Source organism: Medicago truncatula, chromosome 3 (assembly GCF_003473485.1).
Source record: "Medicago truncatula cultivar Jemalong A17 chromosome 3, MtrunA17r5.0-ANR, whole genome shotgun sequence".
NCBI lineage: Eukaryota > Viridiplantae > Streptophyta > Magnoliopsida > Fabales > Fabaceae > Medicago > Medicago truncatula.
The window spans coordinates 51,793,595-51,814,266 of record NC_053044.1 but is presented as its reverse complement, the minus strand read 5'-3'; the positions used below and the strand labels follow the sequence as shown (position 1 = coordinate 51,814,266).

Here is a 20,672-nt window from a genome sequence, read left to right as displayed (position 1 = left end):
GATTTTGTTTTAAACAATCTAGATTTTTTATTTTTTTTTGACATTTTTGAGAAAAGCTAAAGCTAATTTGAAAATTGCTCTATAAGAACCTCTAATTGCTCACATGCACCTTGAATAGCCAAAAATACCCTATCGGATCCTATTTTCCGTTAGTTTGTGATTGGGAGTTACGCCTTGTTCGCTTGTGATCAGATGTACTAACTGATTCCTTTGTACCATATACCTACGCCAGGTCATTTGTCCTACACTTCTTCATCACACCCACTTGCCTATTCCATCCATTCCTATCAATGTTTCAATTTTTATTTAAAAAAAAAAAAAAAAAAGTTGTCTCAAATCATCAAATAAGGATTGTTAAATTGTTTTTACACTCATTTGGCATGAAGAAACATGTATCCCTTCTGTTAACTCATTTACATTACTATTTTTTTGCGGAATTCTTTAAACCTGTAACGATGAACCTCTCAAGAGTTAACTGATTGTGGAAACCAGATCGGGTTCTAAGTCACAATCTAGGCAATGCATGTATTTATCCCCTTCATGTGTGCTCCAAGGTATGATTTATCTCTCCTTAAACATTAAACTTCTGACTCAAATACTAATTTGAACGTTGGTGTGTCTTCTGCAGGCATCCCTTGTCGTCCTAACTACAAGCCGCTCACTAAACATTGTTCTTATGATCAGTTAAGATCACTGACGTCATTTGTGAGAAACTAGTTATCCCTCATCTTTTTCTTTTAAAAAGATCAAAACTAATAAAAAGAACATTAATATTCCTAAAATTGCTACCGATGCAATAAACACAATCAAGAGTGATGTCCACTGTGTCAAACTTAGAGACTATAAAACTGGCACCTCAGCACCAGTTGAGACACCAAGAGTGGAGATCAAGCCTTAGCCTATGCCAGTAGTTGCACCAACACATGAAATGCATGTCTATGGCCCCCTAGCTCCTACAATTGTTCCAGCCACTGTTTCAAGAACGAACAAAATGCACAACAACATCATTTAGACCTTCATAACGAGAACAAGGCGATTAAAGATCAGATAATCTACTTTCGTCAAATGGAAGACCAACAAGCGGAAGGGGAAAGGAAAACCCCGACGTTCAGGATCACAGGTCCCAAGAGGTCCCCTTCACAAGAAGAATCCATGAATCACATATTTCAACAGGTTTGGAGAAGCCATTGCAAATGGATCATAACGATTGAACCGCAGATTCAGACAAACACATCAAAAACATCAAAGCCATCCTCAACTATCGTAACGTCCAAGGAGCGGTCAAATGTTGGCTCTTCGCTGCGACGTTGCGAAAAGAATCCATTTCATGGTACAAAAGCATGAGAAGAGAGTACATCACCTCATTAGAGGAGCTATGTAGACAATTCATTGTCCACTTTGCTACATAGCTAACCCAAGACGGTTGCGACCTTGGAAGCCATCTTCTAAGGAAAGAGAGAGCCTCTTCAATACTACATCGAGAGATTCAACAAAGAAGTTGTCCATGTCTAAAAGGATAAACTCAAATAAGAAATGACAATTGAGGACTTATTGGTCGATTCAACGAATACACACTACTCGCAGTATCCAGAGACAAGATCATCGTAGATTGTGCGCTATTGAAGTCAAATATCCAAAGACATTGCATACTCAAATAAATACATAAAGCATGACATAGACAATGAGGTAATAATCATTGGAATGTTACAACGATGTCATAAATAGTTGATATGAACAATACATTATAATATACAAGGGTCGGAATTTAAACCCTAAAAACTCCACTTATTCAACTTTTTGAGAATTATAACCAATATACTACTTAACCAAATATGTATTTCTTATAAAAGATTTATCAATAAAAAAAATTAGAGTTGCGAAGACTTTTTTTTTTTTTGAAAGGAGTCGCAAAGACTTTTATAAGATTTTTTTTTTAAATCTTATAAAAGATTTATCAATTTATATGCCTGTGAATGTGAATGCCTATGTGTGGACATTTTAAAATCAACTTTTGTTTTCATTGACGCAAGTAAACGTGTGCAATTACTTATGACTAAGGTAATTTGAACCGCGCAAAGTGATCACTACGGGTAAACGTGTGCAATTATTAATGCGCCTCAATGTCATGAATCATGATATAGTGCGACAAAATGTACGATAATTGCCATTTTTCACCATACATTCGATGGAGAATGATATGGTAAGTCAAAGATGGTGCATTGATGGATGGTAGTGATTCGATATTGAATTGCATAATTGGCTACCAATTAATTTGTAATTGCAATTGTTGTTGAGTCATGAGTACAGTTAGGAATTTTGGTTGTTGTGGGCCTGCTGGCACACAGTACCTGCATTTCCAGAGTTGTTATGTGGTGCTTCTATGACAAGAAGCTAGTGGGTCATACTATGTATGACTCTTTGAGAATGACTCTTTGAGAATGGCTTTTTGAGAATTGATCTGACGGATTATGTGTACAAAAATTGGTTATAGTAAAGATGCCTCGTACTCGTAGCATATACTTTTTCAGCAATCAATCAATAGAATTAATTTGTCTTAAAGCTAGGAAATGCATACATCCTTAGTTCTTTATTATAAATTGGTTAAATTCTTTATATATATAATTTCTTGGTCTTAAGGGACCAATTTGTGAAGGTTTTGTTTGTAAGTAATTTGTGATGTTCTTTTGCAGCCACAAATCTTTTTAAGTTGATCACAAACAAGTGTTACTAAATAATGTGAATCCCACATAAAATTCTCTAAAAACAAATCACATGACATAAGAATAAGAATTAATTCATATAGGTATAGCTTATTTGATTTCTCTACTCTGCAGATACATTATTTTGAAAATTAATGAAGGACCCTATTGGTATAGCTTTTGAGAATACGAGTGATTGTATCAAAGGATGGTCTAGTGGATGGAGTTCCATCCCAACAAAGGCGTATAAGGTCAATCAATTCTCCCAAATGCTCACCATCATCCCTTGACGGAAGTGTAGGCCGCAGCTTACCCTCTACCACTTCCATAGCAATCTAACAACGTATTCATAAATAAAAATGTTACAATTAAAAAGAGTAAGACTTTCTTCTAGTTTTATAGCCAAGAAATTATATTGCTCATGATCAATATGATGATGATACCTTGGCAGGACCATATTCTGTCTCAATGTAGGGATGTTTTCCTGTTAGAATCTCGTTCAATATGACTCCAAAACTGTATACATCACATTTTTCATTATAAGGCTCACATCGTATCACCTCTGGTGACATATACACATATGTTCCTGAAAATGTGAAAACATAAAAGTGCATGGTCTTAGCGTCAGAACAATACATATTTTTATCATTTATCAATCAATACATGTCCATATTTATTGTTAAACTTGCCTGTTTCTCCGGTAAGAGCCATTTCTCCATCCCCTAAGAAACGAGCATGTCCAAAATCAGCCACTCTAACATGCAAGTTAAAGTCCATGAAAATGTTGCTGGGCTTCAAGTCACGGTGAATAATTTTGGGCTTTTGCTCATGAAGATACTGCATAGCTTGGGCTATCTCTATGACCCTTGTTAGTCTTTCTTTGAAAGGAGGAAGTGGCACAATTCTATCTCTGCGTCTTTTGCCAGGACCATAAAGCCACTCCTTAAGTGTGGTGCTTAGATATTCAGTAACCACCCAAGCATGATTAGGAGGGTCAAGACATGCACCCATTAGATTAAGCACAAACCTGTGGCGTTGCTTTGAGAGAGTTTCAACCTCTTGAGCAAAGAATTCAACACCGTTTGCATTTGTGCGAAAGAATTCAGGTGAAATGCACTTCACTGCCACATCAAATCCACGCCATGTTCCCCTATGAATTTCTGCTGTGGTTCCCTGCCCTATTTTATCTTCCAATTGAATCTGCTCAAGTTGATTTGTATTTACTTATTATATGTTAAAATATTGGGTGTGTGACTATAGATAGATATATGGCTAGCTAGTTAGATTGGCATACTTCTTTAATTTTTCTCTAGTTTTGTACTTGTTTATTTCTTAAACTGAATCAAATTAGTCGTCAAATAAATCTTTGTTAGTAAATATAATAAAAGAGAAATTTTCTGATACTTATTTGTATTTTACAGCACATATATATATAAGTACATTGATGGAAATGTGAGTAGTGCTAACCTCGGTTGGGTTGATATACCATCCATTGATTTTGGCTTGATCAATGATGGCTTCTAGATTGGGGTGGTGCTGGTGCTTAGGACTATGAGTGGGAATTCGAGGACTATTGGTAATGGAGCTGACATTGTAGACAGATAGAGGAGAATGTTGAAGTTCACCTTTGGAGTGGATAATGTGTTCCAAGATTCCATTCTCTTGTGCTATTTGGAGGCAGTACCTTAAATAGTCTTGTGTCCTTTCCATTCTTTTCCTATACATCACTCGGAGTTCTGTCTGCTTTTGCACCTCCTTTTCCAAATCTGCCACCTACTTGTGTCACAAAAATGGTAAGTTCATCAAACTTTTATACTCATCCCTCTCTCTTTCACTTTTTATAAACCCTAAAATACTTAGTCTTCAAATATATTAAGAAAATATAAATATACTAATAAAATAATGTAAATATAAAACAAGATATATGGACGACCTTCATCTTAATAACTAGACTAGATACATGGTGTACCACTGTTTATCATTTTCTAGTTCATTCATAACATTATTAAGTTGGTCCCATATATCTTTTCAACACACTTTCTAATTGATTGATATTGATATGCAGCCTAATAAGTTTATATGAGCCTCATGTAATTGCCAATCAATTATACAGGGTTGGTAACACTCCTCTTTATTTATTTATTTGATAGTTTGTTTAAGATAATGTAATTGTTTTTTTAGGGTAAGATAGTGCAATTGTTGATGCTGAATAATGACACTTTAGTTTTTTTTGTTGTTGAAGAAAATAAAATAATTCAAATAAAGATAAAATTTGAAGAAAAAATGGGCTACCTCAAAACATGGCATTCCCTTTATGTATGGATATAGATATTTAAAAAATAAAGTTATTTGATTGAATAAAAAAGTATAAAATTATAAATAAAATAATTTAAATGAAAAGTATAATTGAAACGAAAAAAAAAAACTACACTAAAAATTGATGTTTCTTTTATCTATAGTTTATATAAAAATATCTTAACTTATTTAACATTTGGCACACAGCATATGATCAATTTTGATAAAATACAATGTTAATTTATAAAAATTTACGTAGTCTATTGAAGCTAAGTTTCAATGTTTTTATATTACGTTCATGATATATCATGAAATAGAAAAATAAAGTGAACTCAAAATATTGGCCCTTTACTTGTTTTATACGTCCGAAATACTGAGAAACTCTCAAATTTATTAGATTGTAAATTATAATAGCATAAAATTTATTGGATGTTACAACCTGATCATTGTTTTTGATCAGATCATAACTTTCGATCGATTTATTTTAGAGGTTGAACAATTTGAGAGACTATATAACAATTATCGAAACGTTGTGTCTCTATCTCCTAAGTCTTGGATGTTTGAATTTTTATTTTGGAAATTTTTTGTTTTCTTTCTTAAGTTACTCTCTACACGACTAATTCTCCGAGAATGTGATTTATAATTAATTGTTTCCTTTAAATCATAACTTTCTAAATACATAAATTGGAAATCAAACTCGTGACCGACATGCATTTGTTTGTTGGGAGCTTCTATGGTGCAGTTAGGAAATTGACTTTTTTGAAAAAGTTAATTTTGATCTTAATGTTTGATTCATTTTTAAATTGTTGCTTACTGATTAATGATCAATAATAATTCATCTAGTAATACTTGCAACATCTTGGACTTACAGATACTATTTTATTGTCGGAATCTTTAACATGCAAACAGAGTTGATGATATTATGTGATAGTCTTAAGTGTTACACTTTGTGGTATGTTACATTTATAACAAGGTAGGATAAAATTAGACTAAGTGTAGTCTTGTTAATCTGATGAGTTGATGATACTATGAGAACTGAACTTTTGATGCCATTGTACAAACAATGGGGTGTTACTCATTACATTTTTAATATTATAGTGTTAACTTCACCATAAAAATCATTCTCATGACTTCACCATAGAATTTTCCTTGTTTTAAAGGACCCAAAACATTTAGAAATCGAACTCGTGACCAGTTTGGTTCATTTGAAAAGTTTTATATTATGGTCTGGATAAAATCTATATTTTACCAACTTTTGCTATAACTGAAATTTTGAAAACTTGAAACAAAATCAAAACACACTATTTGGTTGTTTGCAATTTTGAAAAGTTTAAATGGTTAACTTTGACAATTACAAAGAGCTTCCTAAAAATAAAACAATCTCCATGACTATCTTGCTTATTGTTATGCAATTTTTTTCTTCAAAGCAAGGATGTCATTGTTTTATTAATCCTAGAGGAACTAAATTAAAGTTTGATTGATCGAATCCCACGACATAACCATACACCCCCAACCCACACACAAAAAAAAAAAAACGTAAATTTTAGTTTGACATACATTAATATTAATATACAAAGTAAAATATATACCTTCACTTCCAAACTCTCATAACGTTGTTGTAGCTGATGTTGTTGCAAGGTTGATGTGGTGGATGCCACAGTCTTCACGCTGGTGAAGCCTCGGCAGCATCCACCAGAAAACGGACTAAGTGGCTCTTGCTTTGCCTTAGAATTCTTCGATGACTGCCGAGACAGGCTCTTCTGAATCTGAGGACTGTTTCTTGTGTTCATGATTTTTTTTTTTTCTTCTTTCTTCTGATTTTGTTTCTTCAGTATCCTCCGAAATTAATGTTATGTTCAATTTCTCGTAGGAGGAGGCAATATATTATTGAGTCGTGGAGGACATGCTGCAACATAAATGGAGTCAGTGCCTTAGCCTTTGTACTTTATTTTTTTGTGGTATAATGTATGCCGGAATAGCACACGACAATTTAGACGGACTTTGTGATGAACATTGAAGAAATCAACGTGCTGATTGGAATGCAAATTGCCCATGGGTCGTTTTCACATTCAAATAGTCATACGTTATCATGGGAAAAAATGGGTGCTGTTTTTTTTTTGAAGGAAAAAAAAAAAATTGTTTACTATAAAAATTTGTTTTTATACAGCACAAAATTCTGTCAAAATCAATAGATGCAAACTAAACCAAAAAATAATGATTTTAATCTATTAAATCGAATTGTTTTCTTTTTTATGTATGTTCCACTTCAAACTAAAAAATATATCCACTGATACCACTAATAATTTGAGAAAATCAAATAATTAATTGTAATTATATGTATCGGTGTCGAGGTTGCACGCATGACGCAATCTAACTTCCTACTAGTGACCCCAATCATGGTCTAGATCCATTTGAAGCGATTCGGTTAATTTGAACCAAGGATATAAATTAACTAGCATGGAGATAAGTTACATGTCTCGCTTCAAATTAAGGAATCGGATATTCTTGCTGGCCAACTAGTATACCTTTGGATTTTTTTAATGTTATGAGCACGGGAACGGGAGTTTTAAATTACTCGTAAAGACTACTATCAGAAAAAAAAATAAAAAAATAATGGTGCATTAGAATCTAGGACAAATTTTGCCGTGTGGACGTTATTATGAGCTTTGGGGTTTTGATTTTTAAAAGAGAAGGAAAGCGGCAGAGAAAGAGATTCTTGTGTAGAGGTCATAACGATCATCCCTAATCACTTTAAGTACTTTATTCGTACTTTGAGTAGGATGATGATAAAGTGAAAGCGGTTATAAAACAGTGTAGTTATATATAGAAACTCACCTCGGGATCGCCAACCAAGTAGTATATGTTTGTCTTTTGCATTTTTTTTTTTTAAGAAGCTAAGAAAAATATATTATAGCAATGTTATTTGAACATCAATTTGGTTGACAATCATATTTTTATAAAGAAAAGTATGTGTTGGTACAAAAATCAAAGCAATAGAGAGAGAAAGTAAAAATATAATATGAGTATGAGAGAGAAAGTTGTCACAAAAGTTGTTAAAAAATGGATGTACAAATATCATTTCTCAATATATTAACACAACATACAACTCCTCAAGCATAAGTAGTGTTTAAGGGAGCTGCCAAGAAACTCTTACAATAATGTTAAGCCACAAACAACTATAATGCAAGAAAATGAAGCTAACAATTACGCAATAGTTTTAAGGCAACTAAGAGGATTCTGCCTCCATACAGAGTAGTCAAAATCAAACGGATGTAGTACGATCTCAACCACCAATACGTTTGGAGTTTAACCTTTTCAACAAGAGTCTTAATTTGATCAGACTTGTTGTGGAAAATTCTGTTGTTGCGATCTTTCCAAATAACAAAAAGAACTAGTCTAAATAGTGGTAAATGCAATCCTAGAGTTTTTGGAAAACCCTCCAAGACCACGAAACTGATGAGCATGAACAAGAATGTCTCCATGAAAAGCCGCCTCGAACCTCAACCACTTTGTAACCAACGACCAAAACCGCCCATAAACAGGACATCGGCAGAACAAATGATTATGGTCTTCAGGTTCCCCACACAGGGCCACACATGGAAGCTGAGTAGCATCAATAACTCCTTTCCTAAGCAGATTATCCTTAGTAGGAAGCCTATTTAAAAAGAGACGCCAAATAAAGTTATTCACCTTCAACGGAACCGCTTTAAGCCACAAAAAGTTATCGAACCCTTCATTAAGATTGGTATCGGTCGCTGTTAAGAATTCATAAGCAGATTTCACTGTGTAACACTGCGAGACATGGAGATTCCACACCCACCTGTCAATCGATCCAACCTGCAAAACACAAACAGACAAACGCTCCACACACTCCATAAGAAGCCCCTCCTCCCAAGCAAATAACCTCCTCCGCCACTTCCACGCCTCACCTCCAAAACCCCATCCTAACTCACACATCTCCGACACCGTAGCTAGTTTATTGTCCGCAAGATGAAAAAGCCTACTATAAGACCTTTCTAGAGGACAATCATCCAGCCACGGATCCACCTAAAACAGCGTTGAACGACCATCCCTCACCCTCCTAACAATGTTTGTCTTTTGCATTAAATTATGAAACATCATCGACATGAGTTTGCTTTGCTTCAAGTGATAGCTTAATGAAATCCATTTGTGAGATCTATTATCCCACTAAACTATCACTTATGTCTATATTCTATATCTCATAAATGGAGTAAACCAAACTCGAAGGACAAATTTTTTAGGACCTCTTCATTACCACCTTTCGAACAAACTCTCGCTAACTTTATATTTTTTCCACACCCCTACATTTCAAAATACACCGCAAATTATATATTCATATGATTCTCTAAAGAAAAAAAATGTGCAGCGTAATTTAGATAAGGGCAGAGCTTTAGAGATATACCCCATTTGTTTCATAATAATTCCTATTAATCTTAAGAGTAATGCTAACGACATTCTCTTTTGAACATTTTCTCTAATACTCTTTCTCTTATTGATTTAAATCATTATGGATATACACTTTGAAAATTGAACCCACACAAAGTAGTGAGACATATATTGATTTTATCCAATAAAAGAGTGTGTCTTAAAGAGAGTGTTAAAAACTGAGTGTTGTTAGCATTCCTCTAATCTTAAATAGATTGATGAACTTTGCCGAACTTGTTGGACCAGATGGATTGCACCTTGTCCTCGTGGAGGTGCGATGATGTATGTAAGTTATGATGCTCAAGTTAATGTGAGAGTGGGTGGGAGCAAAGAGGTGTTGAGATAGAAATTGTGTACCTTTTACAAGTATTGGCTAACCTATTTATAGTGAAGAGATGAGTCGCGAAAGATGGCAATGCATTATCTTTGAGATGATTTCTTGTCAGATCTTCGATATTTTGTTTATATTTGTCCGTTGAAGGCAACAAATGGGAGAAGGGAATGTTACAAGTCCAAAAACACTTGTAGATGTGGACCTTCGAAGAAGTCTTGGACGAGTTGTCGGGTTAAATTTGTCTTGCTTTTGATGAATTGGACCTTTAGACCAATCCAAAATAGTTATATTTGGCAAAAAAAAAAAAAAAACGTTTAAAAACAGTGTAAGCACTTTTAATTTTTAATGTAATTTCAGTTGATTTTTTCAATTGTATTTTCTACTTAATATTACATCCACGTCACTTATAAGTAATTATTTTCAATTTTTATTATGATAACGGTAATATACCAATAATTAATAAGTTTAATTTAATAAGATCACCATTATATAGTATATAATATAATAATATAGCTTATGAAAAGCTTTAGTATATATATTGAATAAAAAAAACTTTAGTATATATCATATTTATGCATAGTTTTAGTAAAAATAAATAAATCATATATGCATAGTTAGCAAACTCCTTTGAGTATGTATATCAATTTTTTCTTTTTTCTTTTCTTGAGAAAAAGATTGTCTACGAGTCTTTTGGATGAGACAGCGAAAATTTATTCCTCTCATCATTACTTGGCTACTTCTCCAACTCACCCACTGTACGGAATCCCCAACCAGGAAAACGATAGGAACTCTCCCAACCCAAAATTTTAATCCGGTGATTCAGTTTTTAAAGTTAGTTTTCCTCCTATTCATTATAATAACACACAAACTTTTTTTGGCACTTATTTTCAACTTAAAAAAATAAACACAAAATAAGATAATCACCATCAGCTAATTAAACAAAGTTATACTAGCTTATAGTAAATGATATATGGTCATGTTAAAAAATGGTATAAATAGTACTTTGACTAAAGAAAGATTCTTTTAAGTGGGACTTCATCCATTCCAAACCGTATGCATGCTCATGTCGTAGTGATCTTAATTATATGCTTTATTTGAGTAGGCTATCATTAGATCTACCATCTACTAACTAATAGCGAAACCTCTACCAAATTATCCAGAAAAATTAAATGAACCCTACTAAATTATCAAGGAAAAATAATAGGAACCCTATATAATATTAATATTAGTATATATCGGGGGGTGGTTCTCATTTCAATATAATTTGTTTATGAAGAATTTTGAAATATAATTTTTGTTAGAAATGATAACTTACTAATTTTAATAGCCTATATCGATTAATTCGTGTTAGAAAAAGTAGCCTATTAATATTTGATAATAAATAAAGAATGGCATTTATAGTTATATATGTGTCTACGTATGTCGTTAAGGGTTCTTGCTCCACAACAAGTGCTTCTAGATTCATTTCCACATGTAAATGAGGGGATGCATGCAGACCTGCTTATAATTAAACTGGAATTGAACATGCGGCCATGCCTCAACATTTAAGAGGTGAGAATAAATCAGACAGACTGATTGATAAAGACATCTATGATTTAGCTTTCTCATGTCTAAATTAGATTAAATTTTTACACGGACAAAAATGGACTAGATGACTATTTTTTTGAAGGAATAAGATGTATAACTTATTTACGTAAATATAAATTACTTTCATACTTTGTGTTGAATTATAAATTTGTTGATTTTTTTTGTAATTTTAACATACTAACCTACAATGTCATTGTCTATGTTGCGCCCAATGTCCGTATCCGTGCTTCACGGAAGCTATTATATCATGGTCTTCACCAAAGAAGCAACTAGGCTCGGATATCATTAATTAATAGCCTCACCGTTGGAAGTAATTCGAACATCTTGGAACCCATAACCATTCCAAACATCCACAACACACGCAAAACATAAAATGAGAAATATATTCCTCCACATTATCACAAAAAAGGGGCAAGTAGCTAAGACATCCACTACGGCTCTAGGGAGAGAACTATATATGGTAGGATTGTCATATAAAAAATTAAACACAGCCTAGACGTATGAGTTCCAAATCCAACTCCAAGTATAGTTGGATGTAAGAAATATTGTGTGAGAAAAGCCGGTGATAAACCACTCTTGGTTGAATATTGATCATCCAAATTAGCCTTCCAAACAAAGTGTCCTCCAAAGAGTCAACAAAGTAAGGTCAAAGCAACCATAGGAAAAAACAAGGCAGTCACAATATCGCTCCCTAGTTCCTGCATCATTGTATTTATGGAAGCATACACTACCATAAAATAGACCTTGTATGAATTTCAGAAAGACCAAGTCAAATCTTAAAAATGGACTTAATATACGGATAATAGGTTAGTCTTCAACGTAAACCAACTTAAGTCTCACAAAGTCTAGTGTCGCGTAATCTATTATCGCCTCTACTTCTTTTTTCTTCTATAACACTGCTATTTTCTCTTTTAGTTTATCAAATGTATGAGCTAACAAATTTATCTACTATATATGACATAAATTATATATCTACAATTAATAACAAAGTCTCCTGAATGTTTAATGTAGCGAGAACATACATAACGAAAATCTTATGAATCATTTTGATTGGCCGTCAAACCTTGACTACTCATGTTTCTTCGAAAAACGGAACTGTAAGAGCATCTTTAGTGGAGATATCTTAGAGATTACTTAAAAGATTTAATAGTAGTTTTATCCCCCTAACTTTTTTAAAGTTGCGATTTTGGTCCTTTAAGAAAAATAACTACAAAATCGCCCCTTAAGTTTTGCATATGTGGCAGTTTTGACCCCAAGCCCAATTTTGACTCGGTCTACGCTGACGTGGCACGCTAAGTGAGGTGCCACGTGTTTTTTTTTTTTTTTTTACCAAAAATTGGCTTGGAAGGCCAAAACTACTGCAGTTGCAAAACTTAGGGGACCGTTTTATAGTTTTTTTTTTAAAAAACCAAAATCGCAACTTCGTAAAAGTTAGGGGGCGAAAACTGCTATTAAGTCTAATTAAAACACATATTAATGTCACCTAACATATTATCATGAATAAGGTACCGTTCCATAAAAGTTAATAATTAAAATTGAGTATATTGTGCTAGATAAAAATTAAAGTGTAAACGTTGCTTAAATTTTTACAATTAGACTAAAATATGTTGGATTGTATGAGATAGAGATTTTTCACTAAATAGGAAGTGGATCGAAAGAGAGAAAGCAGCAGCTTTAGCTGGCAGCAGTAGCATTGATCACTTTCTCTTCTCCATTCCCATGGGCGAAGATCTACCTTTCACTTTCTCTCATTTTGCTTGTGATTACGATCACGAATCTTTCGTTTTCCTCTTTTCTTTATTTTTCTCTCCTTTAATTTAATGGTCTTTCTTACTTTTGTTTTTCTTCCTCCTTCAGCTAACTATTCTGTCACAGTATCAATGTGAATGTTTGATCACGATCGGGAGAAAAAGAATTAACATATCCCCACCTCTCTTTTTAGAAACCCAAGTACGTACCCTACTTGATTGCTTTTATAAATAAATCACCTAGCTACTGTGCTTTTCATCGTAACGTATTCTTGTTTGCTCTCTCCAAACATTCTATGTGTCAGTAAGTAACATGTACTACATGTAGTTTAACTTTGTATTTACTACTATAAAGTTAAGAAATAACTTTAATTCATAAACAAATTTTAAATATACCCTCTTATTATTTTCTTATACAAATGTTTTCTTTTTTAACACATTAAAAAATCAAATATAGAAGTAGTATTGTTTTGCAACTTGTTTCATTTTTATTCTTTTTAAAAATTCTAATGGTGAAACTCATGCGTATTAAATTGTTATGAGTGCATGGTAGCAAGGCAATTTTTAAATGGTACACTAATATATTTACTCGTTAATTAATTGAGTGAGTATTAAACAAATGATACCATAGAAATATGCAGGGGTCGGGGTTCGAACCTCAGACACCCCACTTATTCATTTTATAAGGTGAATTCTAACCGCTAGACTCCTGACAAAAAAAATTAATATATCTTTAAAATGAAAAATATAATTTTTAAATAAAAAAAAATCATATATCTTCCTTTTGAAAAAAGATGCAAACAATTTTCTATTTAAAAAGGAAAAAAAAATTGTGTACATACATTCATGAACACCTTAGTTGTGATGTATATGAGTAGTGTTATATCGTATCGACAACTAAAAATCAAACATTTTACCACACATCATATCTCTCGTGTGAAGCCATTTAGCTAAGGCGTGTGTTATTTGAACAACTATTTTTGTTGACAATTTGTGGGACAACCTAAATATACAAAGAAATATGAATATTGACACAAAAACCAAAGCAATAGAGAGAGAAAGTAAAAACAAAATATAAGTATGAAAGAGAAAGTTGTCACAAACGTTGTCAAAAAATGATTGTTCAAATATCTTTTCTCTTTAGCTAAATGCAAATTCCAATATAATAAGAAATATTAAAAAGATTAATTTCTACTATACTCATTTTGTAATGAAGTATAAACAAAAATGGTAGCTAAAAAAACTACTGATAAAGTATTATCTAACCGTATTAAGGTTTGTCTAACGTGTAATATTGTATATGTTAATGCAAATAAAAATAGTAACTTTTCATCGAAAAAAGATAAATTATTTATTAAAAAGTTGTACTCCCTCCGATCCTTATTATAAGAAACTTTTTACTTTTTAGATTCATTAAGTAATTAATGTATCTTGTTATAAATATAGACTAGATACATCACTTACATAATAAACTTAAAAAGTCAAAAGTTTTTTATAATAAGAACGGGAGGGAGTATATTTAATATAAAATCACAAGTTCCAAAACAAACTTACCATTTTAAATTGTTAACATGTTCAAATTTACACATTATAGAAAAACTCTTGAAAAAAAAAAAGAAGTAACAAGATAAAGTGTTACAAGGAAATATTCGGTTCAGACGGCCATATGTACATTAAAAAGTGGAGTTCGGGTATGCTCCATTTAGGTTGAGTTCTATTTACTTTATTTAGAATTTGGATGCAAAACATGTGGCAAAAAAAAAAACTAACGGTTGAGATTTTAAATTAAAAAACAGTAAAAGGTTGTTGCGATATGAGAGAAGAAGAGAACATGATTTGTTTTTTATTAAACAAATATTTATTTTTTTATTTAAAATCTAAACCGTTAGATATTTTTTTGTCATATGTCTCGCATCTAAACCCCTTAAATGGAGTAAATTGAGCATACTGAACTCGAAAAAGTGATCCTCTCTCAGGCGTACGATCATACACGCTTGGTTGTGGCAAAACTAGTTAGATAGCGACTAATTTTGTACAGAAATACTCTTATTATAATTTTGCAGAAGTTCTTCATGTACTTGTTACTGTTTCATAAATGTGATCATTTATGAAAATTTATTTATCAAAAAAATAAGTTATGAAAAATTTAACCGTTTCATAATGTTGTTGGCAGTTAGCACAAGATACCAAAATCACCTCAAGTTTAATTAGAATTAGAATTCATACTTACAAAATAATAAGAACAACAACAGTGAAGAAATTAATAAAATGATTATATAACCTGTATAGTTAATTATCATATGGTTCTACTAATTAAAATTAAAATTACATTATGCGAATAGCACGATTAGTACTAACATGAGTAGTCTCAAACACAGGTAAATCTTCACAATACCTATCATTTCCCATCACATCCAAGTGATCAAGCTCAAAAAGATCTGAACTTGAACAACTTGATACATCATCATCAACTTCTTCATTTTTCTTCATAGAAAAATCCCTCAAAATCTTATGGTTAAGATGGTACTCTCTTAAAAATTCTCTAGCAACTTCCTCCTCTTTCTTACTCTTGTCCACAACTTCTTCATTCTTCTTTGTAACTCCTTTATTCAAATATTTATGACCACAAGCTCGATTATCTTCATCAACAATCACACTCACCGGGTAAAAACGGACCGTTCTTTTATCACCATTGTGTAATTTATCTCTTGATTTAGATGAATTTTTACTCAAACAAGAACGTGAATACGAAGAAGCCGAAGAACAAGTTGTTGAAGCTTGTCCTGGTTTACCTTTCCTCTCTGCATTTGAGTCTTCATAAGACGAAACAGTTTTTGTTTTCTTTGTGTTTATGAAGAGAGAGTTGAGAAAACTTGTGAGTTTTCCACCTGGTGAAATGGGTTGCTTCACTTTTTTGAGATTGTTGTAAATCTTCAACGCTCTTGATTTTGATTTGATTAAGGTATCTTCATCGTTTGCAATGATTCTTCTCTCTGGAGGAACGGTTGTTTTCACCGGCTTAGGCCTTGAAGGAGCGAAACACGAACCACCTCGTGATTTGGCTTTGTACATTGATTCTGTTTCGGAGGAGGATGATAATAAACCACTTGAATCTGAAGAACTTGAAGTTGAGCTGAAAAACATAACATCTTGGTCATGAATCTCATGATCAAGATGCAACTTTCTGTCTATTTGTGTTGTGATTTTTTCTTTTTCTTTACAAACACCGCGAAGATATGGTTGCTGTTCTTCAAAAACTCTGTTGAATTTAGCATTGGTTTTGCTCTGTTTTTGAAATGTTGTTTCTGTATAGAACTTCATATCAGAAACTTTTCTGTCTCCTTCGTCGATGGAACGGTAAATTTGGTCGAGCAGTGTGGAAGAGAAGGAATGATTTTCAAAGTTGTTGTGAAAACGTTTTTCTATATGAGTATTCTCAAACTTATACATGGTTTAATAAAACTGAACTAAGAAATGAAAAGATGAAGTAAGAAACAGGGTAAAAAAGAAAGTATTATTAGGTTTTTAGAAAAAGGCGGTTGTGTTTTGTGTGGAAATGGAAGAAGAAAACGTGAAGGTGTAATTGATTGGTTGTGTAAAAGAGAAAGCACGCTTTGGGAGTTTAGAAGAAGAGTGAGTGAATGAGAAGGGAACAAGGGGGAAAACAGAGGTATATAAAGGTGTTGGAGTTAATGTGATCACGCGCGTGCATCTACACTGGCATCTGCTGACATGGCATTCCTTTCTTGCCAGATTGCATTTGCATTTGCCTGCATCCTTCATTGCTTTTTCCTCTTTTCTTTTCATCACACTAAAATTCGAATTTGTAGTCGTTGATCAACTTTGGCCTATTTTTATGGCAAAGCCAATACGTGAAAATTGTTGTTCAAACGTTATTGTTCGCTGAAAAACAGGTAAAATACCGAAACTGGCGACAGTTAACTATTACGGAACTTCAACGGTTAATTATCGCATACCTTCAGACCTCATTTTTTTCAAAGTGAAATTAAATTTAAATTAATTTGTTATTCCTCTCATTTTCTCCGTAACACATAGTCAATGAAATTAAATGCAAATTATGTATAACAAAATCAAATACTACTATGATTTTTTGCATATTTAAAATTAATTTGCATTTAATTTCACTTTAAAAAAAATTATTTTTGTTCAAATTAAGTAAGTAAAAATTAAGTAAAAACTTTTAAAAATACATAGAAACACCCTCTTTTTTTACCAAAAAGAAAAATACATAGAAATAAATCATCAAATTAAAATAAAACACTATATTATCAACAACTTTCTTTTTTACATTGGTCCCAATAGTTATAAGGAAAATATTAAAAGTAGTTTGAACGAGGGTGTTTCTATGTATTTTTAAAAGTTTTTTACTTAGTTTTTACTTACTTAATTTGAACAAAAATCATTTGTTTCAAATATGCAAAAAATCATATTTGATTTTGTTATACTTAATTTGCATTTAATTTTATTGATGAATTATTTATTATGGAGAAAATGAGGGAGAACAAATTAATTTGCATTTAATTTCACTTTGAAAAATATGAGGTTTGAAGCTCCGCGGCAGTTAACTGTCGAAGTTCCATGGTAGTTAACCGTCGCCGGTTAATTTCCGCTGCAGTTAATTGTCGAAGGAACATTTTGGTATTTTACTGGTGTTTTTAGCCAATAGTGATGTGTGAACAACAATTTTCCCAATACGTTAAGATTAAGAGTGGGTTAGCATAAGAACATCTCGAATGATACTTATAGTAAAAGGGTATAGCTTAAGTGTCCCCCGCACTCATTCACTTCAATCTAACAACTCTTCAAAAATCATTAAATAAGTTCAACTTTATTTTTATATTATTACATTCCAGCAATGGAAATAGATCATCTCATGCCTTTCTCTTATGTCTTTCATCTTGCTTGAAACGTGAATCATCTATCAGTTAATATGTATTGTTGACTACCCATAATTGACTGAGATTAACGATCCAGGTCGTACAAGAGCCTCATGTGGCAGTTTATAGTAGCACTTGGGTGACATTGTGACATTAGCCAACGACAATGTCACATGTGTCTTTCTTCATTCTCTTTTACAATATTTTTTTGTTTCTTTGTACATTTGTGACATTGTGGTTGACCAATGTCGCCAACCATAATGTCACCCAAGTATTATCCCATTATTTAAGGTAGCTTCTCAACCGCTAATATTTTATAACATAGTTAGCAAAATAGAGAAATAATATTTACGCAACTATTTTTATTTTAGGAATAATATATATTTGGTTGTCTCATTTTGACTACCATAAAGTCCTAAGAAAATAACACAACTAGACAACTCTATTTTAATTATTTAAATTTGTTGTACGTTAGAGCACTCCAAAGAAGATAGTTTACCTAATAATATGCAAACCTTATTACTAGTTACTTCCATTGAAGAAATATGAGTGATTGCTCTTGGGATGCAATGCTTTTATAAATATTGTCTCCTTCTTGCATAAATACGAGTTTAATTGCATACTACATTAGAAAGTTTGAAAAATGTTGTGCAGACAAATTAACTATTGTTTTTTATTTTAGGAAAATTAACTATCGGTGACATTGTGGTTGTGGTCGGTGATATTGGCCAACCACAATGTCACAAATGTACAAAAAAACAAAAAAATATTGTAAAAGAGAATGAAGAAAGACACATGTGGCATTGTGGTTGGCTAATGTCACAATGTCACCAACCACAATGTCACCCAAGTGCTACCCTGTTAGCATAAATGCAACTTGGTCAACTTATTTTTCTAAATTTGGAATTTTAATCTCCTTATTATTTTTATTTTTTTTGCTTTCGCACCTGTTTCCGATCCACCAAAGATGGACGACTAATCTGGTTCATGCGTAGAGGCATGCGCACTAGCCAAGCGTTGTTCCCCCTAGGAATAGAACCCGGTATTCCCCAGGTACGTCCTTGGAAGGAGCTCCTTGCCACTGGAGCCCAAACAACTTGGTTAAATATGTGGTTTTAGTCCTCTAATTTATGAAATTAAGCGATTTTAGTCTCTCACAATTTTGACATTCAATATTTAGCAAGGATATTGATGTGGCGACGATGTAATTTCAACGAGTCAAGTATGTGTTTGAGTCCTAAATAATATGACTCTCTTTCACTCTTTCCGCTCACAAGACCAAACATCAGTTTTTTTTTTGTTTTTTTTAAATTTGGTATCAAACCCTATGTTCAGTTAAAGTCATAACAAAGTTGTGTATAGACGGATAAAACATCTACTTTCTCTTGACAAATTTATAAACAACTTTTGTTTTTTTAAAATTGTTTTGTAACGTCAATCTCTCAAGCTTATAATATTTTTCACGAGTTTATAGCATTTTTTGAGATGCTACTTTAAATAGTGTTTGAGTTTATCCTAACAATTTACATCATATAACTTTTACTATTATTTTTGTTGTGTTATTTTAAAGTAAAAAAATTAAATATAAATTAAAAAATAACCAATTCAATGAAAAGCAATTTTTTCCTCTCACCTTATTATTATGTTATGCTAATTAAAATATCATACTAGTCGGGTAAATTGCTAATTTTGCCTAACAATTCACATTCAATCAGTCACATTCACTGTAAGCTCATATGCTTAGCTTATTCTCTGATACTGTATTTATCGGATTGAGCCGTGTTAAAATGGAAAATGTATAAATATGATGTCGGGTTAATTGTTGGGAGTAATTTGGGGAGCGTGCAAGGCAGGTATTCCAATTTCGATGGCTATGGAAATTAATGTCTTTGTTTTCCTAGTTGATTTCTGTTTATGGGCCGAAAATATTTAAGATGTTTAAATATGGTTTGGAAATTACAGTAAATAAATCCCACCGCGAGATCGGCGCCCTGGAATATTATTCAATTTGACCTGTTTTCGGGTGGCTTTATTAATTATAATTTCTCTCTTTGGCATCCAAGGTTAAATGTATGTTGAAAAATGAAAATTTGATGCTTGTATGTGGTAGGTAAATTTAACTATTATAACGGGTACATTGCAACGTTCAGTTTACAATTGAGCTGGCAGACCATTATTAATTTTTGTTGGATAGAGGAGAGTTGATAGGAGATCGTGGAGGTTGGAAACATCTTCCATTTATACAGTTCGATTCGAAGTGCTTATAAATTTTTGAATGTTAATGTTGTTGTTGATCAAGCGGTGCCCGTGTCTTCTTTGCGGCACAAGAACGTTTCTTTGAAGGTGGTGATTTTTGCCTCGCGTCTGTTTCGTGATAGGCTACCAACCAAGGATAACCTCTTCCGTCGACATGTCATTGGCATTGATGCTCAGCCTTGCGTTGGAGATTGTGGGGAGATGGAAACATCTTCTCATCTGTTTTTACATTGTGAATTTTTTGTTCTTGGAATTTATTATTTAACAATTTGCTTAAAGAATTACTCCCTCCGGTCCTATTTATAAGAGAATTTTGGGTCAACAAAAGTTGATGTATCTAGTTAAAAATTCAGTCCAAATACATTCACTTTTGTTGACCTAAATTTCTCTTGTAAATAGGACCGGAGGT

At 32.6% G+C, this 20,672-nt stretch overlaps 2 protein-coding genes across 3 annotated transcripts; both read right to left on the bottom strand.

Moving 5' to 3' along the window:
• Positions 1-2,699: 2,699 nt before the first annotated feature.
• Positions 2,700-7,008, bottom strand: LOC11428782 (serine/threonine-protein kinase STY46). 2 transcript variants are annotated; one of them, XM_003603145.3, is made up of 5 exons: positions 6,584-7,008; positions 4,167-4,472; positions 3,389-3,899; positions 3,143-3,285; positions 2,700-3,034 (listed from the first exon to the last, which is right to left on the bottom strand). In XM_003603145.3, exons 1-5 carry the CDS (start codon positions 6,782-6,784, stop codon positions 2,852-2,854), a joined length of 1,344 nt encoding a protein of 447 aa, XP_003603193.1. In that variant the 5' UTR covers positions 6,785-7,008; the 3' UTR covers positions 2,700-2,851. The 2 variants fall into 2 exon arrangements, with proteins under 2 accessions (XP_003603193.1, XP_039687748.1); XM_039831814.1 differs by lacking the exon at positions 6,584-7,008 and adding an exon at positions 4,633-4,689 and having other exon boundaries at positions 2,754-3,034.
• Positions 7,009-15,293: 8,285 nt separating this feature from the next.
• Positions 15,294-16,746, bottom strand: LOC11432422 (protein BIG GRAIN 1-like B). Its single transcript, XM_003603144.4, has one exon. It carries the CDS (start codon positions 16,557-16,559, stop codon positions 15,435-15,437), a length of 1,125 nt encoding a protein of 374 aa, XP_003603192.1. The 5' UTR covers positions 16,560-16,746; the 3' UTR covers positions 15,294-15,434.
• Positions 16,747-20,672: the final 3,926 nt, after the last annotated feature.